The sequence below is a fragment of the Lissotriton vulgaris genome, chromosome 3_1 (assembly GCF_964263255.1).
Source record: "Lissotriton vulgaris chromosome 3_1, aLisVul1.2, whole genome shotgun sequence".
Taxonomy (NCBI): Eukaryota; Metazoa; Chordata; class Amphibia; order Caudata; family Salamandridae; genus Lissotriton; species Lissotriton vulgaris.
Window position 1 is genome coordinate 802,484,732 of NC_141689.1, and position 18,390 is coordinate 802,503,121.

At 49.1% G+C, this 18,390-nt stretch overlaps 1 protein-coding gene across 1 annotated transcript; it reads left to right on the forward strand.

Annotated features, from left to right (window-relative positions):
* The first annotated feature begins 2,020 nt into the window (after positions 1–2,020).
* On the forward strand, positions 2,021–17,506 carry LOC147727053 (uncharacterized). The gene is made up of 4 exons (XM_086963562.1): positions 2,021–2,111; positions 14,638–14,733; positions 15,416–15,550; positions 17,058–17,506. The coding sequence occupies exons 1-4, from the start codon at positions 2,021–2,023 to the stop codon at positions 17,504–17,506; spliced, it is 771 nt and encodes a 256-aa protein (XP_086819688.1).
* The last annotated feature ends 884 nt before the right edge of the window (positions 17,507–18,390 follow it).

Consider the following 18,390-nt stretch of genomic DNA (forward strand, 5'->3'; position numbering starts at 1 on the left):
CAATGTTGTCGATGGAGCCTAAGATCTTCGGTGTACCAAGCCGCCGACGGAGTTGTTCGGTTGGGTCTCGTAAACTTCTCCGGGGCCACTTGATCAGCGGCATTCTGGATCCAATCTTGGAAATCGGAGGCTAATAGAGCAGGGTTGCCTCTTCCCGTAGGACAGGATAGTGCCAGAAAGTCTAACATCTGAGGGATATCCGCATTTCATATAGAGATAGCTCTTGGTCCAGAAACCACACATTTCTTTAAATGGTGTACATCCTTTCAGTAGTTTTTGAGATATATGAAGATTTACAGATATCGATATTTGATAATTGTGAGATCTGATTGGCTGAGCCCTCATGAGCATGAGCTTCCCTATGGTTGGCTCCCAACACTTCAAACTTGGAAGTGTTGGCAGCCATCTTGTGGGAAAAGGAAAATGGTGAGAGAAACATTAAAAAAAGAAGAAAAGGGGGCTGGGTAAAAACACCCAGAACCCCTAGGCATGGTCAGGGGGTCCCACAGAGCTCCCCAGGTCCCAAAAAAGCTTTAAACAAAAATTTCCTTTTGAATTGGCACATTCTGCGTGACTCCGGCTAAAAACAAAATGAAGCACAGACTCCCACGCTTTATTATTTAAAGCCCCCGGGGCAATCCTGATTTATGTAGTGGGGGCCCCCTGCAGCCTTGGGAACTGTCATCTCCCCAGGGCTTTATTATTTATCTGCGGGGGCACGCGTCCCCCCCACCAGACCCGGGGCTTTCATATAAAAATGCATCGGGGGCTCCTACCCCCAGCGTTGCCCCTGGACCACCACTTCCGCAGGGCATCTGTAATTATGTACAGTGGGAGCCCCATGGCTCGTCAAGCCCCAGGGACTGCCAACTACCTGGGGCTTAAATATAAAGGAAGTGTGGGGGCGCCTGCACCCCCCCCCCCACACTACCCCGGGACCACCACCTCACCGGGCCAAACTTTATTTAAATACAGGGGTCCATTGCAGACCCCCAGCCCGGGGACCACCACGTGCCGGGGCTATGTATAAGTTCGGAGGGTGGGCCAAGCAACCCCCCTCCTGGAGCCCTTCATGGCCCTGGGGACTGCCACCCCCCAGGGCCAGCTCCAGCAATGTCCTGGGGTGCTCAACCCCGGGACATTGCGTTTGCAATGGCAGGGCGGGAGCACGGCACCTGCACAGTCATTGCAAACTGTGCTTCGCTTCATGGAAGCGAGAGCAGGAAACCTGTTCTCACTTCCATGAAGCAAAGCAGATTGCATTTGGACAAGGGGAGCTGCTTGTTAGCAGCTCCCCTTGTCCAAAAGCAATGCCAGCTCCCGCAGGAGCGGGGAGCCGGCAGGGACCTTGGGGCATTGGGTCTCCCCCATGATCCCCATCAAAGTGGCTATGTACCGGAGGGATGGGGTCCCTGGGGCCATAATTGGCCTCAGGAGGGGGGCCACGCAGCACCCTTCCCTTTTTTTTAATGTGGTAGGCCCTGGAGGAAGATGTCCCCAGGGCCCAAAAAAGATTGAAAGAAGGGGGCCACACAGCCCCCCTTCTAACAATAAAAAAAAGCAGGCCTCTCACCGTAGGCCCGCCCCCTCCCTGCACCACTCAGCAAACGCACCTCCTGGCGCGTTTTAAGTTGAGGGATTTAATCCTCTTGAATACTGATGGTCTCTGGGAGCCAACTAGCCCTCCAAGTACCTCCAGTAAGCGTCACACAGCTGGATTGCTGAGAGTTGTTCCGAGGCCATGCCCCTTTTTCCACCACTCTACAAATGCACCTCGTGGCGCACTGCTGGAGGGGTGATGAGGTCCTCTTGTGTCTTGAGGACCTCAAGACTAAAGTGGACTTCATCCCCCAAACAGCAGTGCCCCAGGAGGCATGTTTGCAGAGTCGTGTAAAAAGGGTGTGTGGCCTCAGACCACTCTCAGCAAACCAGCTGTGTGGGACTTACTGGAGGTACCTGGTGGGCTAGTTGGCCCTAGAGACCCTCAGATTCAAGGTGACTTAATCCTCCAACCGAGAACATGCCAGGAGGCACGTTTGCAGAGTTGTGGAGAAGGAGCCTGTATCCAGCTTTCAGCAATCCCACAATCTGGGCCATACTGGAGGTATCAGGTAGGCTAGTTGACCCCTAAGGACCCCTAGCAGTGAAGGGGACTTTAATACCCAACAAAGAGCACGCCAGGAAGTGCGTTTGCAGAGTGGTGGGGTAAGGGGGCGTGGCCTGCTATGAAAACTTAGCAATCCCACTGTGTGGTACCTACTGGAGGTAATAGGAGCAGTAGTTGGCCCCCAAGGGTGTCATGGGCACCTGTGGACCTAATCAGAGGAATGAGTAGGGCCACTGGAATTATGCGACTGTTTGGCTGCACCGACTTTTGCACAATTATACATTTTCCTCATTAGCCACATAATTCATCTTCTGCTTCCTAATCTGGAGATTTGAACAAAAAAAGCCTTGTTTCTAGCTAGAACGGCTCAAATGTTCCCAAAAATGCAGCGTCTTGTGTTACAGCGTGGTGGAAGTCTCTTTGCAAAGCTGGAATGGTCACATGTTACTTATTGAAAATATGGGTGTTAAACTGGTACTAATGGTGTACAAACCTCTCTTCTTTCTGTGCCCCTCATGCCTCTTTCTGCATTTCTCTTGCTTCTTTCCGTACATTTCTTCCTCTTTCTGCACCTCACTGTCTTCTTTCTGTGCTTCACTTGCCTCTTTCTGCACTTCTCTTGCCCCTTTCTGCACCTCACTTGCCTCTTTCAGCACTTCTTTTGCATTTTTCTTCAGATCTCTTGCCTCTTTCTACACCTCCCTTGCCCCTTTCTGCACATTTCTTGCCTATTTCTGTACCTCACTTGCCTCTTTATGAACATCTCTTGCCTCTTTCTGCTCCTCTCTTGCCTCTTTCTGCTTTTCTCTTGCCTCTTTGTGCATTTCTCTTTCCTGTTTTTGCAGTTCCCATGCCTCTTTCTGTACCTCTCTTTCCTCTTTCTGTACCTCACTTGCCTCTTTCTGCACCTCACTCTCTTCCTTCTGCACCTCTCTTGCCTCTTTCTGAATTTCTTTTTCCTTTTTCTGTACTTTTCGAGCTTCTTTCTGTACCTCTCTTACCTCTTTCTGCACATCACGTGCCTCTTTCTGTACCCCTTTCTGCACCTTTGTTGCTTCTTTGTGCACTGCTCTTGCTTCTTTCTGTACCTCACCTGCCTTGTTCTGTACTTCTCTTGCTTCCTTCTGTACCTGACTTGTTTCTTTCTGCACCCTCCTGCCTCTTTCTGCACTTCTCTTGCTTCTTTCTAAACCTCATTTACCTCTTTTTGCTCCACTCTCGCCTCTTTGTGCATTTCTCTTGCTTGTTTCTGCACTTCCCTTGCCTGTTTCTTACCTCTCTTGCCTCTTTCTGTACCTCTCTTGCCTCTGTCTGCACTTCTCTTGCTTATTTCTGTACCTCTCTTGCTTCTTTCTGAACCCTTTTCCCATTTTTGCATCCCTCTTGCCTCTTTCTACTGTTCTCTTTCCATTTTCTGCACCTCTCTTGCCTCTTTCTGCATCCCACTTGCTTCTTTCTGCACTTGTCTTGCTTCTTTCCACACCTCTGTTGCTTCTTTCAGCAATTCTCTTGCCACTTTCTGCACTTCTTTTGATTGTTTCTGCACCTCTTTTGTGTCTTTATGCACTGCTGTTGCTTTTTTCTACACCTCAATTGCTTCTGTCTGCACCCCTCTTACCTCTTTCTGCACCCCTCTTGCCTTTTTCTGCACCCCTCTTTTCCATTTCTACACTTCGCTTGCTTCTTTCTACCTCTGTTGCTACTTTCCACACCTCTGTTGCTTCTTTCTGCACTTTTTAAAACTTTTTTCTGCACCCATCCTGCCTCTTTCTGTACCTCTTTTACCTCTTTGTGCACCTCTCTTGACTCTTTCTGCACCTTACTTTCCTCTTTCTGTACCTCACTTGCCTCTTTCTGAGCTTCTCTTACTTCTTTCTACACCCCTTTTGCCTCTTTCTGCTCCTCTCCTGTCTCTTTGTGCATTTCACTTGCCTGTTTCTGTAATTTCCTTGCCTCTTTCTGTACCTCTATTGCCTCTTTCCACTCCCTCTTGCCTCTTTCTGTACCTCACGTGCCTCTTTCTGCACTTTTCTTGCTTATTTCCACACCTCTGTTGCTTCTTTCAGCAATTCTCTTGTCTCTTCCTGGACTTCTTTTGCTTCTTCTGCACCTCTCTTGCGTCTTTATGCACCCCTGTTGCCTCTTTGTACACCTCAATTGCTTCTTTCTACGCCCCTCTTGACTCTTTCTGCACCCCACTTTTCTCTTTCTGTACTTATCTAGCTTCTTTCAGCACCTCTGTTGCTTCTTTCTCCACTTCTCTTCCTTCTTTCTGCACCCCTCCTGCCTCTTTCTGTACCTCTGTTGCCTCTTTGTGCACCTCTCCTACCTTTTTATGTACCGCTCTTGCTTCTTTTTGGGATCTGTTGGTTCTTTCTGCACTGCTTTTGCTTCTTTCTGCACCTCACTTTTCTCTTTCTGCACTCCTTGTGCTTCTTTCTACAGATCTGTTGCTTCTTTCAACAATTATTCTGCCTCTGCGCACTTCCTTCTTTCTGCACCCCTCCTACCTTTTCCTGCACCTCTTTTGCCTCTTCGTGCACCTCCCCTACCTCTTTCTGTACTCCTCTTGCCTCTTTCAACACCCCTGTTGCTTCTTTCTGCACTTCTCTTTCTTCTTTCTGCATCCCTCCAGCCTCTTTCTGTACCTCTCTTGCCTCTTTGCGCACCTCTGCTACCTTTTTCTGTACCGCTCTTGCTTCTTTTGCACCTCTGTTGGTTTTTTTTGCACTGGTCTTGCTTCTTTCTGCACCTCATTTGCCTGTTTTTGTACTTTTCTTGCTTCTTTCTACACCTCTTTGCTTCTTACAGCAATTCTCTTGCCTTTTTCTGCTCTTCTCTTCCTTCCTTTTGCACCCCTCCTACCTCTTTCAGCACCTCTCTTGCCTCTTTGTGCACTGCTCCCACCCCTTTCTGCACTCCTCTTGCCTCTTTTTGCACCTCTGTTGGTTCATTCTGCACTGCTCTTTCTTCTTTCGGCACCCCTCTTGCGTCTTTCAGCATCCCTCTTTTCTCTTTCTGCACCTCTCTTGCCTCTTTCTGCACCCCTGTTCCCTCTTTCTGCACCTTTCCTGCCTCTTTCTGTACTTCTCTTACCTCTTTCTGTACCTCTGTTGGTTCTTTCCGCACTTCTCTTGCTCTTTCTGCACCTTTCCCACCTCTTTCAACACCTATGTTGCTTCTTTCTGCACTTTTCTTCCTTCTTTCTACACCACTCCTGCCTCTTTCTCTACCTCTCTTGCCTCTTTTTACACCTATCCCACCTTTTTCTGCATCCCTCTTTTGGTACCTCTGTTGGTTCTTTCTGCACTGCTCTTGCTTCTTTCTGCACCTCATTTGCCTCTTTTTGCACTTCTCTTGCTTCTTTCTACACCTCTGTTGCTTCTTTCAGCTATTCTCCCGCCTCTTTCTGCACAAAACTTCCTTCTTTCTGAAACCCTCTTACCTCTTTGTGCACCTTTCTTGCCTCTTTCTGCACTTCACTAGCTTCTTTCCACACCTCTCTTGCCTCTTTTGGCACCTCTGTTGCTTCTTTCTCTACTTCTCTTGCATCTTTCTGCACCTCTGAGTTAGATGTAGTTTTAATCCCTCTGCCCTATTATGTACTAAGGCCTTACAGGAGAGGTCAGGCCAATCACAGGGGTACCCCAACCCACAGTGTACCCTAGTGTCTGTAGGTGTTTTCACTGTATTCTAAGTGTCTATCAGCATAGCACTGGCTCTGAGCCTGGTTAGTCAGAGTCAGTTACCATTAGTACCAGTCAGCAAAAAGTTGGGGCACAGGATGACTTTGCAACAAGGCCTCTTTCTGCACCTCTGTTGGCTCTCTGCATATCTCTTGCTTTTTTTTGCACTGTTCTTCGTCTTTCTTGACTTCTGTGGCCTCTTTCTGTATTTCTCTTGCTTCTTTCTGTGCCATTTCTTCCTCTTTCTGCACATGTCCTACCTCTGTAGGCATAGTTAGAAATTGGTATTTGAAAAAACTTTGAAATTGACTGAAAAAAACATAGGTTTCAGGGATGTTATAGTTAGAAATTAGCATTTAAATAACCTTTGAAATTCACTGAAAATACACCAGTTTCAGGGACATCATAGTTAGAAATTAGCATTTAGAAACCTTAGAAATTCACTGAAAAAAACACAGGTTTCATGGACATTATAGTTAGTTGGACATTTCACTCTTACAAAACATGAGAAATTCGGCTGTTATAGTTAGTTGAGCTAACTATAACTCATTCCCCCGCAATGCACTGCTGATGTCACATATTACATCACATATTACATCACTCATGACAAGGTCAGTGACATCACTGATGACATCACTGATGACATCTCAAATGACATAACTGATGACATCATCCAGTGACTGAGACTTTCTGAAAAGTTTATATATATATATATATATATATATATATATATATATATATATATATATATATACACACACCAAGGTGTATTGAAGAATGAGTGGGTGTATGAGTGTCTGTATGGATGATGTAGTAGGTGCGTGACTGATTGTATACGTGAGTGATTAAACTTGTCTTACTGAATGCATGACCTTGGGCCCGATGTAGGTAGGCCGTTACCGATCGATAACGGCCGAAAATACCGATTTTGGGCCCTTACCGATCGGTATACTGCCATCGAGATGTAGGGCAAAGAAAAACGTCCAAATCGGTACAAATACCGATTCGGAATGACTACCGAATCGAAAATAATCCGATACGTACATACCCCGATTCGGAAATGTAACGAATCGGTAACACACCGATTCGGATAAAAATACTGATTCGGTCCATGTACCGAATCGGTAGTGACACCGAATCGGAAAATATCCGAATCGGACCATGTACCGAATCGGTAGTGACACCGAATCGGAATAATTCCGAATCGGACCATGTACCGAATCGGTAGTGACACCGAATCGGAATTACTCCGAATCGGTCCATGTATCGATTCGGTAGAGACAGCGAATCGGAAATAAGCCGATTCGGATAACCTACTGAATCGGTAGAATCACCGAATGGGAAAATCCCCGATTCGGACAGATAGGGAGATGTAGGGAAGCACAGAAATACCGATTTTGGCTCTCAATCGGTATTATTCACTTGGTATTTACCATGGATTACAATCAGGTGGTAACCAACTCCAACCCATAAAAATAGACCCAAAATACCGATTTTGGGCCCTTACCGATCGGTATACTGCCATCGAGATGTAGGGCAAAGAAAAACGTCCAAATCGGTACAAATACCGATTCGGAATGACTACCGAATCGAAAATAATCCGATACGTACATACCCCGATTCGGAAATGTAACGAATCGGTAACACACCGATTCGGATAAAAATACTGATTCGGTCCATGTACCGAATCGGTAGTGACACCGAATCGGAAAATATCCGAATCGGACCATGTACCGAATCGGTAGTGACACCGAATCGGAATAATTCCGAATCGGACCATGTACCGAATCGGTAGTGACACCGAATCGGAATTACTCCGAATCGGTCCATGTATCGATTCGGTAGAGACAGCGAATCGGAAATAAGCCGATTCGGATAACCTACTGAATCGGTAGAATCACCGAATGGGAAAATCCCCGATTCGGACAGATAGGGAGATGTAGGGAAGCACAGAAATACCGATTTTGGCTCTCAATCGGTATTATTCACTCGGTATTTACCATGGATTACAATCAGGTGGTAACCAACTCCAACCCATAAAAATAGACCCAAAATGCATTGCTACTTGCAGGATGGCAGCTTTTTATGTCATTGCAAGGTGGCTATGGCTACAGCAGGAAGGACAGAGGGAATGGCAAAGAGAGGAACAGGTCTACAGACAGAGGATCACCCTGTTCATGCTCACAGAGGCAGAGATCCTACAGAGGTACAGGCTGGACTCAGACACCATTCTGGAGCTCATCAGGGACCTCAAACCACTGTTGGACCACCCCTCCCCAAGGGCACACGCCATCCCAGCGCACGTCCAGGTGCTATGCAGCTTACACCTGCTTGCGTCTGGCAGCTATCAAAGTGGAGTTGCAGCGGTAGGAGGGGTGACCCAGAGCAGCCTGTCAAGGTTCTTCCACACATTCCTTGACGCCATGATACACAGGATGGACCAATACATCTCTTTCCCTGCAACCCACGCAGAACTGGTACAAACTAAAGCTGACTTCTACCAGATGGCACAATTTCCCCAAATCATTGGCTGCATAGATGGCACGCACATTCCGATTTGCCCCCCAGCTGACACAGAATACATATACCGCAATCGGAAGTCTACGCACACCATCAACGTTCAGGTGATCTGCAATGCGAAGTGCACCATCACAGACCTGGTAGCAAAATTCCCAGGGAGTACCCACGACTATTACATTTTTCAACAGAGCGGCATCTATGCACGGCTGATGGCTGGCGAATTTGGTGAAGGATACCTCCTAGGTGAGACACATCATCAGACCCCCATAACACAAAGTAGCAAAGTGTAATACATGTATGCATGTGAGTAATGTTACCCCTTTTCCTTCCAGGCGACAGTGCATATGCCCTCCGCTCTTTCATACTCACCCCCTACCTCAACCCCTCCACACCCAGCCAAAGGAGGTATAACCGGGCCCACAAAAGCACAAGGAATGTAGTTGAACGGACCTTTGGCATCTGGAAAAGTAGATTCAGATGCCTGCACAAGAGTGGAGGTGCAAGGCAGTATACCCCCATCACCTGCTGCAAGATCATAGCTGTCTGTGCAATGTTGCACAACCTTGCGGTGAAGAAGGGCACTGAGGTCGAGTTGTCTGACTACGAGGACCATGACGACGACGATGCTGTGCCACTAACACAACCTGCTGGGGTGTCTACGCCAAGTGATGGCAGATACAGACGTGAGGAGATTACAGAAAACTATTTCTGAGTGAGTACAGATGCACAGACAGGTAAATGGTTGTGAGGAAAAGCAAATTTTAATAATGTTGCAACACCGTTACTGCACTGATGTGCAACAAAATAAAATGTCAAAGTAAAGAAAACAAATGTCAAAGGTCCGGGTTGCCTCACCCGCCCTGGCAAGCCTACTTTTTGGTGCGCTTGGCAGCCCCACTGGGGTGTGCCTCACCCCCTTCCGCATGTCCTGCGGCTTCTGCAGAGTGCCTGGTGCTCCGGCGCGGCTCCGACACAGCGCTGGCCGGGCTGCTGCGGCTGCTGCTGTCCCCAGCCTCCCCCAGGTCCAGGGCTGGATTGGCCGCAGTTTTGGAAATGATCATTGCCTCCATGGCTGTTGTTATGCGGGCATTCCCCTGGTGACCTCAGCGGTGTTTTGTGTCATGCTTGCTTCCATATTAGCCCCACGTTGGCACAGTTGCGCGGTAGCAGCAGCAAGGCGGCTAATAGATCGGTTGTGCATGCGGGCATCCCGCCTGCGCGAGTGCTCATGCTCGTCAAGTCTTCCGCATAGCTGTGTGATGGCTGTGGTCAGCCTGCCAAGACCTGCAGCAACTTCCTTGTTTGTGCCAACAAAAGCCTTAAACCCTTGCACCATCTCGCCCATCTGCAGGTTGTGCTGGCGGAGCTGGCGCTGGCAGGCCATGATGGACTTTGCCTGCATGCGCTGGATTTTGACCATGCTGCCTTCAAGCCCCTGGAAGACGCTGCCCTCCCGTGCCGGCGGTGCAGTGCTGGAAATGGCACGCCTCCGGGAACTGCTGCTGCCACCCTGCTGTGTGGGCTGGGGTGCCACTGGTGTTGTTGTGGTGGTGGCTGGGGCCTGACCCGCTGCTCCCTGGATAGGTTTGAGTGGAGCCACAACCATACTCCTGGCAGGAGATGTGGTAGGCGCAGGGTGGGCCGTTGTAGGAGAGTTCTCAGGGGAGAACAGCAATGGGGGTGTGCCAGACATTTGTGGGGAGTGAAGGAATGCGTAGTCAATTACCAGGTCTCCCTCATTTCCCTGGCCAATGGTGTTGTCCTCCTCCTCCTCCTCCTCCAGGGCAGCCTGACTTGTGCTAGGCCCTGCTACCGCACTGGAAGTTGGTGCTGGTGCTGGTGCCTCAGTAGCTTGTGGTCCTCCGCCTGATGGTGCCCCTAGGTATAAAGAAGCATTTGTAAATTGAGTGCCGATGTATTACAGTCACTACAATTAAAGCATTGCACATGTCCTTGCATATCCTTTGAATGTGTTCCACTGTTTTCTATATTGTGGTTCTGCACTGCCATATTTTGCCAACTTCTGCTGACTACATTTACCATGATGCTTTTCTCTTGTATGTTGGTTACAGTACTGGGCTGGGGTTTGGCTGTGCATTGTGTCTAAAGGGGAGGTGTCTGGTAGGGTGTGTCGTGATGCGCATGCTTCTTACCTGTAGCTGTAGCTCTGGCTGAGCTATCCAGGGTCCCGATTCCTGTCACACACTCCGTCTCGATGGTGCTGGACACCAGTTCCTCCAGCTCAGTGAGGGGTGGCGCCGGGTTCCTGCCTCCACCAGTCAGTGCAGCTTGCCTCTGCAGCTCAGCCATTTTGCGTTTCGTCAGGCTGCGGATGTCATAAAATCGTTTTTTTAGGTCATCAAGGGTCCTGGGGGTGACACCAACTGAGTTGACCTTCTCAGCTATCTCGCTCCAGAGCCTCCTCTTCGTGCTGTCCGGCACAGTGAGGGACAGCCTCCCAAAGAGCTGCCTGTGCACCCTCACCACCTCCTCCACCAACACCTGCAGCTCCATGGTACTAAACTTGGGCTTTCTCTTGTGGCCAGCCTTCTGGCTCTCACTGCTGCTTGCCATCTTGCTATCACAGTGCTCTGGCTCCTGCTCCCACTGCTGCTCACTGTGAATGTTCAGCTCAGGCTGCCTCTCCAGAAAGTTCTTAATGAGCTGCACCTGCCTGGGTAGCCACTCCCTGCTTGGGTGGGGGAGGGTGGATCCACCTCATTGGCTGTTTCGGATTTTACCGAATCGGATTTTACCGAATCGGTTTCTAACGAATCGGGTTTTGCCGATTCGGATTGTTCAATGCATTCCTATGGGCATTTTGGCCATGGGGGTGTATTCCGACCTCCGAATCGGTAATTGCCGAATCGGTATTTGCCGATTCGGCAATTTCCGAATCGGTGGTAGCCGAATCGGTACATTCCGAATCGGTCCGTGCCGATTCGGTACGTATCGAATCACAATACCGATGACGAACGAATCGGTATTTTTTCGTTTTTTTTTTCCTACATCTCGTTTTCCGATTTCAGAATACCGATTCGGTGCGCCTCGGTATTTTGAAATCGGAAAAACCGATTTACCTACATCGGGCCCTTAGTGACTAAACTGTGTGAATGTCTGTATCAGACTGTCAGTTGATGTGTAAGTGGCTGCACTCTAAGCATGGGCGGATTTTACGGATTCGCAATCCGCGAATTTGCGGATTTGCGAATGTGCGGATCGCGAAAATCCGCAAAATCCGCGAATTCTCGCGGATTTTGCGTTTTTTTTTGTGTGTTCGCACGGGTTTCTGCAAGTTCGCGAGGGTTTCGTACAATTTCGCAAATTGCAAACTTACTTGTCGGGTCGCCAGTTTTGCGAACTTGTTGTTTCTACGTGCCCAGCCTGTTTGCAAGCCTTTCTTCATCACTGCCACCTTCTGTCACCACTGGCACTCTCTTTGTTCACCCATGCCACCCTCTGGCTTACCCATGTCACCCTCTGTGTCATCACAGCACCCTCTGGTTCACCAGTGTACATTATTGGGGGAAAGCAAAGCACTCCCATCCTCTGTCAACACTGGCACTCTGGTTCACCCATGCCACCCTCTGGCTGGCACACCCATGCCACCCTCTGTGTCATCACAGCACCCTCTGGTTGACCAGTGAGTGTACATTATTGTGGCAAAGCAAAGCACACCTGCTAAGTGCTTTAAGTTTTGCAAAATTAAATTACAACAATACCTGCCCTGCCCCAACTGACATTAATGAAGGCTGGCACCTGCTTGTCTGCTCCCTTTACTTTGTGTTGCAATGTAAATTTTTTTTAACAGGATCTTTGTTGGCAATGGCATACTTGTAACTATTCTGTGACTGTCAGAGCAGGGTCACACAATAGTTGCAAGTAGGCAACCGAATTCTGGAGGGCCCCTTCAGGAAGCACTACAGGGAATGGTTACAAATGATGAGCTTGAACTTTTGCACCTGCTCATTGTTTTTGCAAAAATAATTTTTCGGTAATTTCGCGCTATTCGCGAGGCGCGGCGTCATGCGAAATCGACCGTGGAAGCCGCGAACTCGTGCGAATTACCCCAAGGTCCAGTATGGGCGCCGCCATTTTGTTTGCGTGACGTATTTCCGTTTCCGCCCGCTATGTGTAATCTCGCGGAATGAGCGCCTTGCGAATACAAGTTCGCACGAGTTCGCGAGAGAAATCGCGTGCGAACTTACTTACGCGCACGTAATCGGGCCACCATCTTGTTTTTCATTCATTCCTATATGTCTGGGCATGGTGTTTCTATCCTCTCTATATCTCTGCCATCCTTTGCTTGTTTTAATATTTTTTTAATCTATTTAAATTATTATCTATCCCTCTAGTTTTCTAGCTATATATTTTTGTGTTTTAGGCTACTTTTGTTTACTTTTCAACTACTTTTTAAACTTTTATTTTCTTCTTCCCTAGTCTTATTCTTTTTCATTTTTTCTCCTTGTTGCTACCACCTGCCCAGACCATGGTGAAGCCAGCAGTCAAGCTGCCCAAGACGGGCCCCGCAGCCCGTGCCCGGCTGCCGTGTGGCCGTTTGAGGGCGGAAATGGTGGTGCCCAGGGACATCTTCAGCCCTGAGGAGGTGGGCGCACTGGTTTACTATGTACAGCGCCGCCTCCCCAGGACCATCGCGGCAGGCGGCAGGATCGCTGGTGGTTACAACAACCGCCAGGAGCGACGGAAGCGGTGGGAGCAGGTGTTCCGGGCCCTGTTTGACATCTCGGGGGTCCAGCGCACCTACAACCAGGTGACCCACCGCTGGACGGATCTCCTGGACCGGGAGCGCGACCTGCTCGACCTGCTGGGAGTGGAGGTCCCCGGCTTGGTGAGTAGTAGTAGCAATTTTTTCATCACTCACTACTCTGTTTTTTCTCCTGCTCTGTGTGTTATATTGCAAATGTTTGTTTTAACTTTTTTACAAAGAGCAATAATGCTGCCGATTACATTGATAGTAGAGGTAAATTAATATTTCAAAATCTTCTGTGCATTTCAGGTGCACTGCTCTCCTTCTCTGTGGTGGTGCCACTGCTTATTTGTTTTCTATTTTGTGTTCATTTAATTGGGCAGAACTGCGTAGTGCTAGACACAAAGGGGCAGATTTACAAGCCCCTTGCACCACGTTTACGCTGCCTTACCTGACGCAACAGCGACGTAAACGTGGCGCATCCCTGCGAGTCATGTACAACGTGATGCATCTAGGGAGATGCGCCACGTTAAGGCCTGGGCCTGCGCCACAGTGGGTGCGTTCCCACGCAGGGGGGGGGGGGGGGGGGGCGGTCAGGCAGCTGTGCGCCTCGCAAAAGTGCCTGCGTGAAATCTGCAAGATTTAACGCAGGCACTTCCGCGACGCTACTACGTCAATTCTTTATGCCTGCTTGCTTGAAGCAGGCGTAAGGACTGATGCGGTATGTTGAGTATTGGGCAGGCCTGAGCATTGCTAGAGTTGCATCGCGCCTGCGACGCGACTCTAGAGATGCGCCCCTCTTTCTTCACGAGATGCGTCACGCGTCTGCCTACCCTTGCGCCAGGGTGTGCCGCATTGTAATTGCGGTGCATCTGCCGTGACGCAAGGTTATTTTTGCGTTACGCATTTGTTCTGGCGCACCTCTGGAGGTGTGCAGCCCAGAACTCGTAAGTATGCCCCTAAGTGTCAGATTTGCAATTACCTGCGCATCCCTGCAAAGTGTGCGGCACGCCAGCACCACCCATGGTGCGCCGTATTTACAATGCGGCACACCATGGTCCCAAAACGTCACCGAAGCGTTACGCATCGGTGCCGTAAAGGCGGCTCATTGATGGAGTTGCGTCGCAACGATGGCGCAGCTCCAGCAATGCGCGGTCAAGCCGTACGTCTGCTTCATGCAGGCGCAAGGTTTGAGTGACGCATCATTGTCCTAAATGACTGATTGAAATTTTATATATTCCCCATAGCCACTTTTAGCATGCATTCCTGCGCAGGAACGCCCTCCCTTGCGCTGGAACGCTCCCATATGGCGCAGGGCTTTAGAATGGGATGCATCTCCCATATGCGTCACGTTGTTAATATACGCCACACCATGGCGCCTCTCTTGTTGTGGCGCTGCATCACAAAAGTGACGCAAGAACGGAGCAAAAGAGCTGCAAGGGGCTTGTAAATCTGCCACTAGAGTAGAGGCTCAGGTGCAGTCCTTCCTTTGTAGCCCTCTTTTTGGCTGAAATAGTTGGTTCTTGTTCTTTCTAAATGTTTGATTTGGTTGACAAGGACATCGACAAGCAGCAATCATCAATGTTTTCTGTTCTTTCTTTCATGTTGTACGTCAGGTCCCCCCAGGGGCAAGCGGACGGAACAGGAGGATGCTGTGGCTCCAAAGGAGGAGGATGCAGGCCAGGGCGGCGAGTGCTCCTTTGCTGGCCCTAGTAAGTTTTCATTTAAAAATAGAGGAACTATTGTTGTCCAAGCGTTCCTAATTTAATTTTTTCGAAATAGTGCTTAGATAGGAGCACAATCCATAATACTACTGTTACAGGGACAATTCTCCACAAACCGAACTATGGACACTAAACACCAGAGTAATAATATTTCAGAGTGGCGTGTTTGGCGCACTGTATAAACCTGGTAGTGTCAGAGGCACGGACTCCTCCTTGCAAAAATTGCAAAACCTTTCGCTCAGTCACTCTAGTCTGGAGGACCAAAAACCACAGAGTCTATTCAAGTTTAAAAGCTTTATTAAAAGTAAACACATATATTAAAATTAAGTTAGCTGGAAATGGAAAAGTGCTTGGTGCTGAGTTGATGAGTAATGGAACACATTTCTTGTGGTCGAGCCGAGCTTTCACCTGGTTTGAAGTTGATGTTGCTCTTGTCCTTAGAAGTCCAGCTTCTGTCTGTTCAGAGAAAAATGGTGTGTGTTAAAATTAAGCAAGCATTCATCAATTGTGACAAAAAAGTGCAGCAAGACAACAGCCTTCCCTGGAAGGAGGGACATTTTTACTTTAGAGTAGACAGTCAATTACTTTTTCTGTTGTTTTCACATTTCTTCATTCCTAGACCAAATACTAGTGAGTGGTGTAATCTAACATTCTTAAATCTACTTTGTAGGTGGAACATCTGGTGGCGGGGCCAGCTCGGATGTGGTGGTGGTGGTCGACTCCGAGGACAACTCTGGGGAGGAGGCGGCGCAAGTGGCCCAAGAAGATACTGTGAGGAAGCAGACAGTGGTGGTGGCGGGTAGAGGTAAGCTGGATCATGGTACTATCTGACTCTTAGATAGCATGTGATGTGTATCTACAGAGAGTAGACGGTCACTGGATGAACTACGAAAATACTATGAAAGGTTTCCAGGGGGGGGGCAACATCATCACCATCTCCTGACATGATTGAGCACAAGTATTAAATACATTTTTTTTAAATCTAACACGACATAGAGCTTAAATAAACAAAGAACCACATAGGGGGAAGAGAAAAATCTTGTGCGGCACCACAGCAGACGACCTGGCAACTACATTAAAACAGAGGGAAAAAATAAAAATGCCAGAAAAAAACAATTCTAAATCAGGAAGATGTGGTTATAGAGCATGGGTCCTCACAAACTTTCTCTCGGGCCAAATTGACAGTGTGGTTTGTGGCCAAGGGCCGCACCGATGGGGGCAGGGTCAGTGGGGGAGGGGGGTGGATCTAGAGCAACAAAAAAAACTATGACCATGAGGTTGAACTCATGCCCCTGCAGCGGACGCCTTCGTCCACTGAGCCACCAGACCTGGCATACACACATCTTTCTTTCTCTCTCTCTCTGTCTCTCTCTCTGTCTCTCTACCTCCCTCTCTCTCTGTCTCCCTCCCTCTCTCTCTGTCTCCCTCCCTCTCTATGTTTCCCTCTCTCTCTCTCTCTGTCTCCCTCTTTCTGTCTCCCTGTGTCTCCCTCTACCTCGCTGTCTCTCTCTCTCTGTCTCCCTCCCTCTCCCTCCCTCTGTCACCCTCTGGCTCCCTCCCTCTCTCTCTCTCCTTCTGTCTCCCTCTCCGTCTTCCTCTCTGTCTGTCCCTGTCTCTGCCCCTATCTGTCAGTCTGTCCCTGTCGCTATCTGTCCCTGTTTCCCTCCCTCTGTCTCCCTCTCTGTCTCTCTGTCTGTCTCTGCCTGTCTGCCCCTTTCCCTGTCTCTGCCTCCATCTGTCTCTGTCTGTGTCTCTCTGTCTGTCTCTGTCTCCCTCCCTCCCTCTCTCTCTCAGACTCCCTCCCTCTCTGCCTGTCTCCCTCTCTTGCTCTCTCTCCCCCTCTCTCTCTCTCCCTCTGTCTCACTCACTCTGTCCGTCTCCCTCTCTCTCTGTCTCCCTCCGTCTCCGTCTCTCTGTCTCCCTCTGTCTCCGTCTCTCTGTCTCCCTCTCTGTCTCCCTCCCTCTGTCACCCTCAGTCTCAATCCCTCTCTCTCTCTCCTTCTGTCTCCCTCTCCATCTCCCTCTCTATCTCTCTGTCCCTGTCTCTGCCTCTATCTGTCTGTCGGTCCCAGCCTGCTGTAATTACCATATTGTCACTGGGCCAGGACTGGATGGACCTGCGATCCAGGGGGGGGGCAAGCGCCCCCCCTTGCCCCTCCCTGCGGACGCCCATGATACTGGCCTCAATAGTTTTGTACTGCGCTGGCTAGTTGCTAGTTGTACTGTGACACAACTTTCTGCTAAATCATTTTGTGTTAATCATATTCTTAAAGAGCATTGGTTACAGATTATGTCTTTCTTTCTTCATATAGTTGGTCGTACTAAAACATCCAAACCATCCAGGAGTATGCAGGCTCTACTGGCCCGGCAACGGAGGCTGGATGCCACTGTTGCCGAATATCGGCGGCTGGTGGAACTGGAGGGGGAAGACACGCAGTCCAGTACATCTAATTGGACACCTGCATCCTCCTCCGCGCCCCCACGTTCTGCCGGTCAGCGCAGTGCTCCGGCGGTACGGAGCCGGGCTGGCAGACGCCACCGCCGAGCAGCAAAGGCTGCCCCTCACAGTACTCTCAAGGCTCGCTTGCGCCGTGCAACCCACAGAGTGTCCGACCTTGAGTCGGAGGTCCGCAAGTTGAAGGAAAATCAAAATTTGTTGGAGGGCCTCCGCTTAGACCACGCCATCCCCTGGGAGCAGTACGATGCCCTGGTCCTAAGGCATGATGCCCTGGAGGCCAAAGTCCACAGCATGCATCCCTAGAGTGTCCCTTGCCCCTTTTTTAGAGACTATTGGAGGGTGGGAATTGGGAGTTGGGGTTTTTGGGGACTTTTGAAGGACTATTTATTTGTTGGGGTTAGGGAGGGTCTTGCGGGAGATTATTTTGTTAGGGATATAAAAATATACTTTTTCAAACTTTATCTGAGCATACCTGTTTTTTACTACTTTTGAGCCTGGTGGGTGGTGGTTTTGCAGTAAGTTTGTTTTACTGAACACTGTCATCGTGTTGGTTCACGTGTAATTGGCCAAATGTTTTCCAAAGTAAATGCCTGTCACAGAGTAAGTTAATTCAAGAGTCCTAGGACTTTACTAGTACCACTGTCACTCTCTCGCCTCTCCTAATACTCCATTATACTACCTCCCATCCAAACGCTTATCTTACCTGTAATTTGTGTTTGAGGGCTGGCTCCACCTGGAATTCACAGTGTCCTAAAGCGTTCTGCAGCAGGGCCCCAACTGGAGTTTCCCGGTGTGGATTTTCTGCAAAACAAAAGCAATCAACATTAGAAATGTGGCAGCGGTGCTCACAGACCCCAAAACCCACACCCAAAAACCGAGAAGCTCCACAGACAGCAACCCTATGACAGGCAAGCGAGCAATAACGCCTAAACATTTTCACCTCCCATTTCCTCCTAACCAATTTCATCCCTTAATAGACCTTGCCAGCAATGGCCCAGCCAAGACCCATAAACTCAGGCGCAAACAAGTTTGACACACCCAAAAAGCCAAAAAGCAATTCCGGGAAAAAAGCCACACTTAGCAAAATGTATTTAAATGAGGACTCACTACTTCCAGTCCCTCTTTAGGTGACTCGTCAACGTAAGTTTCTTCATTGTGCGGAATCCAGGCATCAGCATTACGGGAAA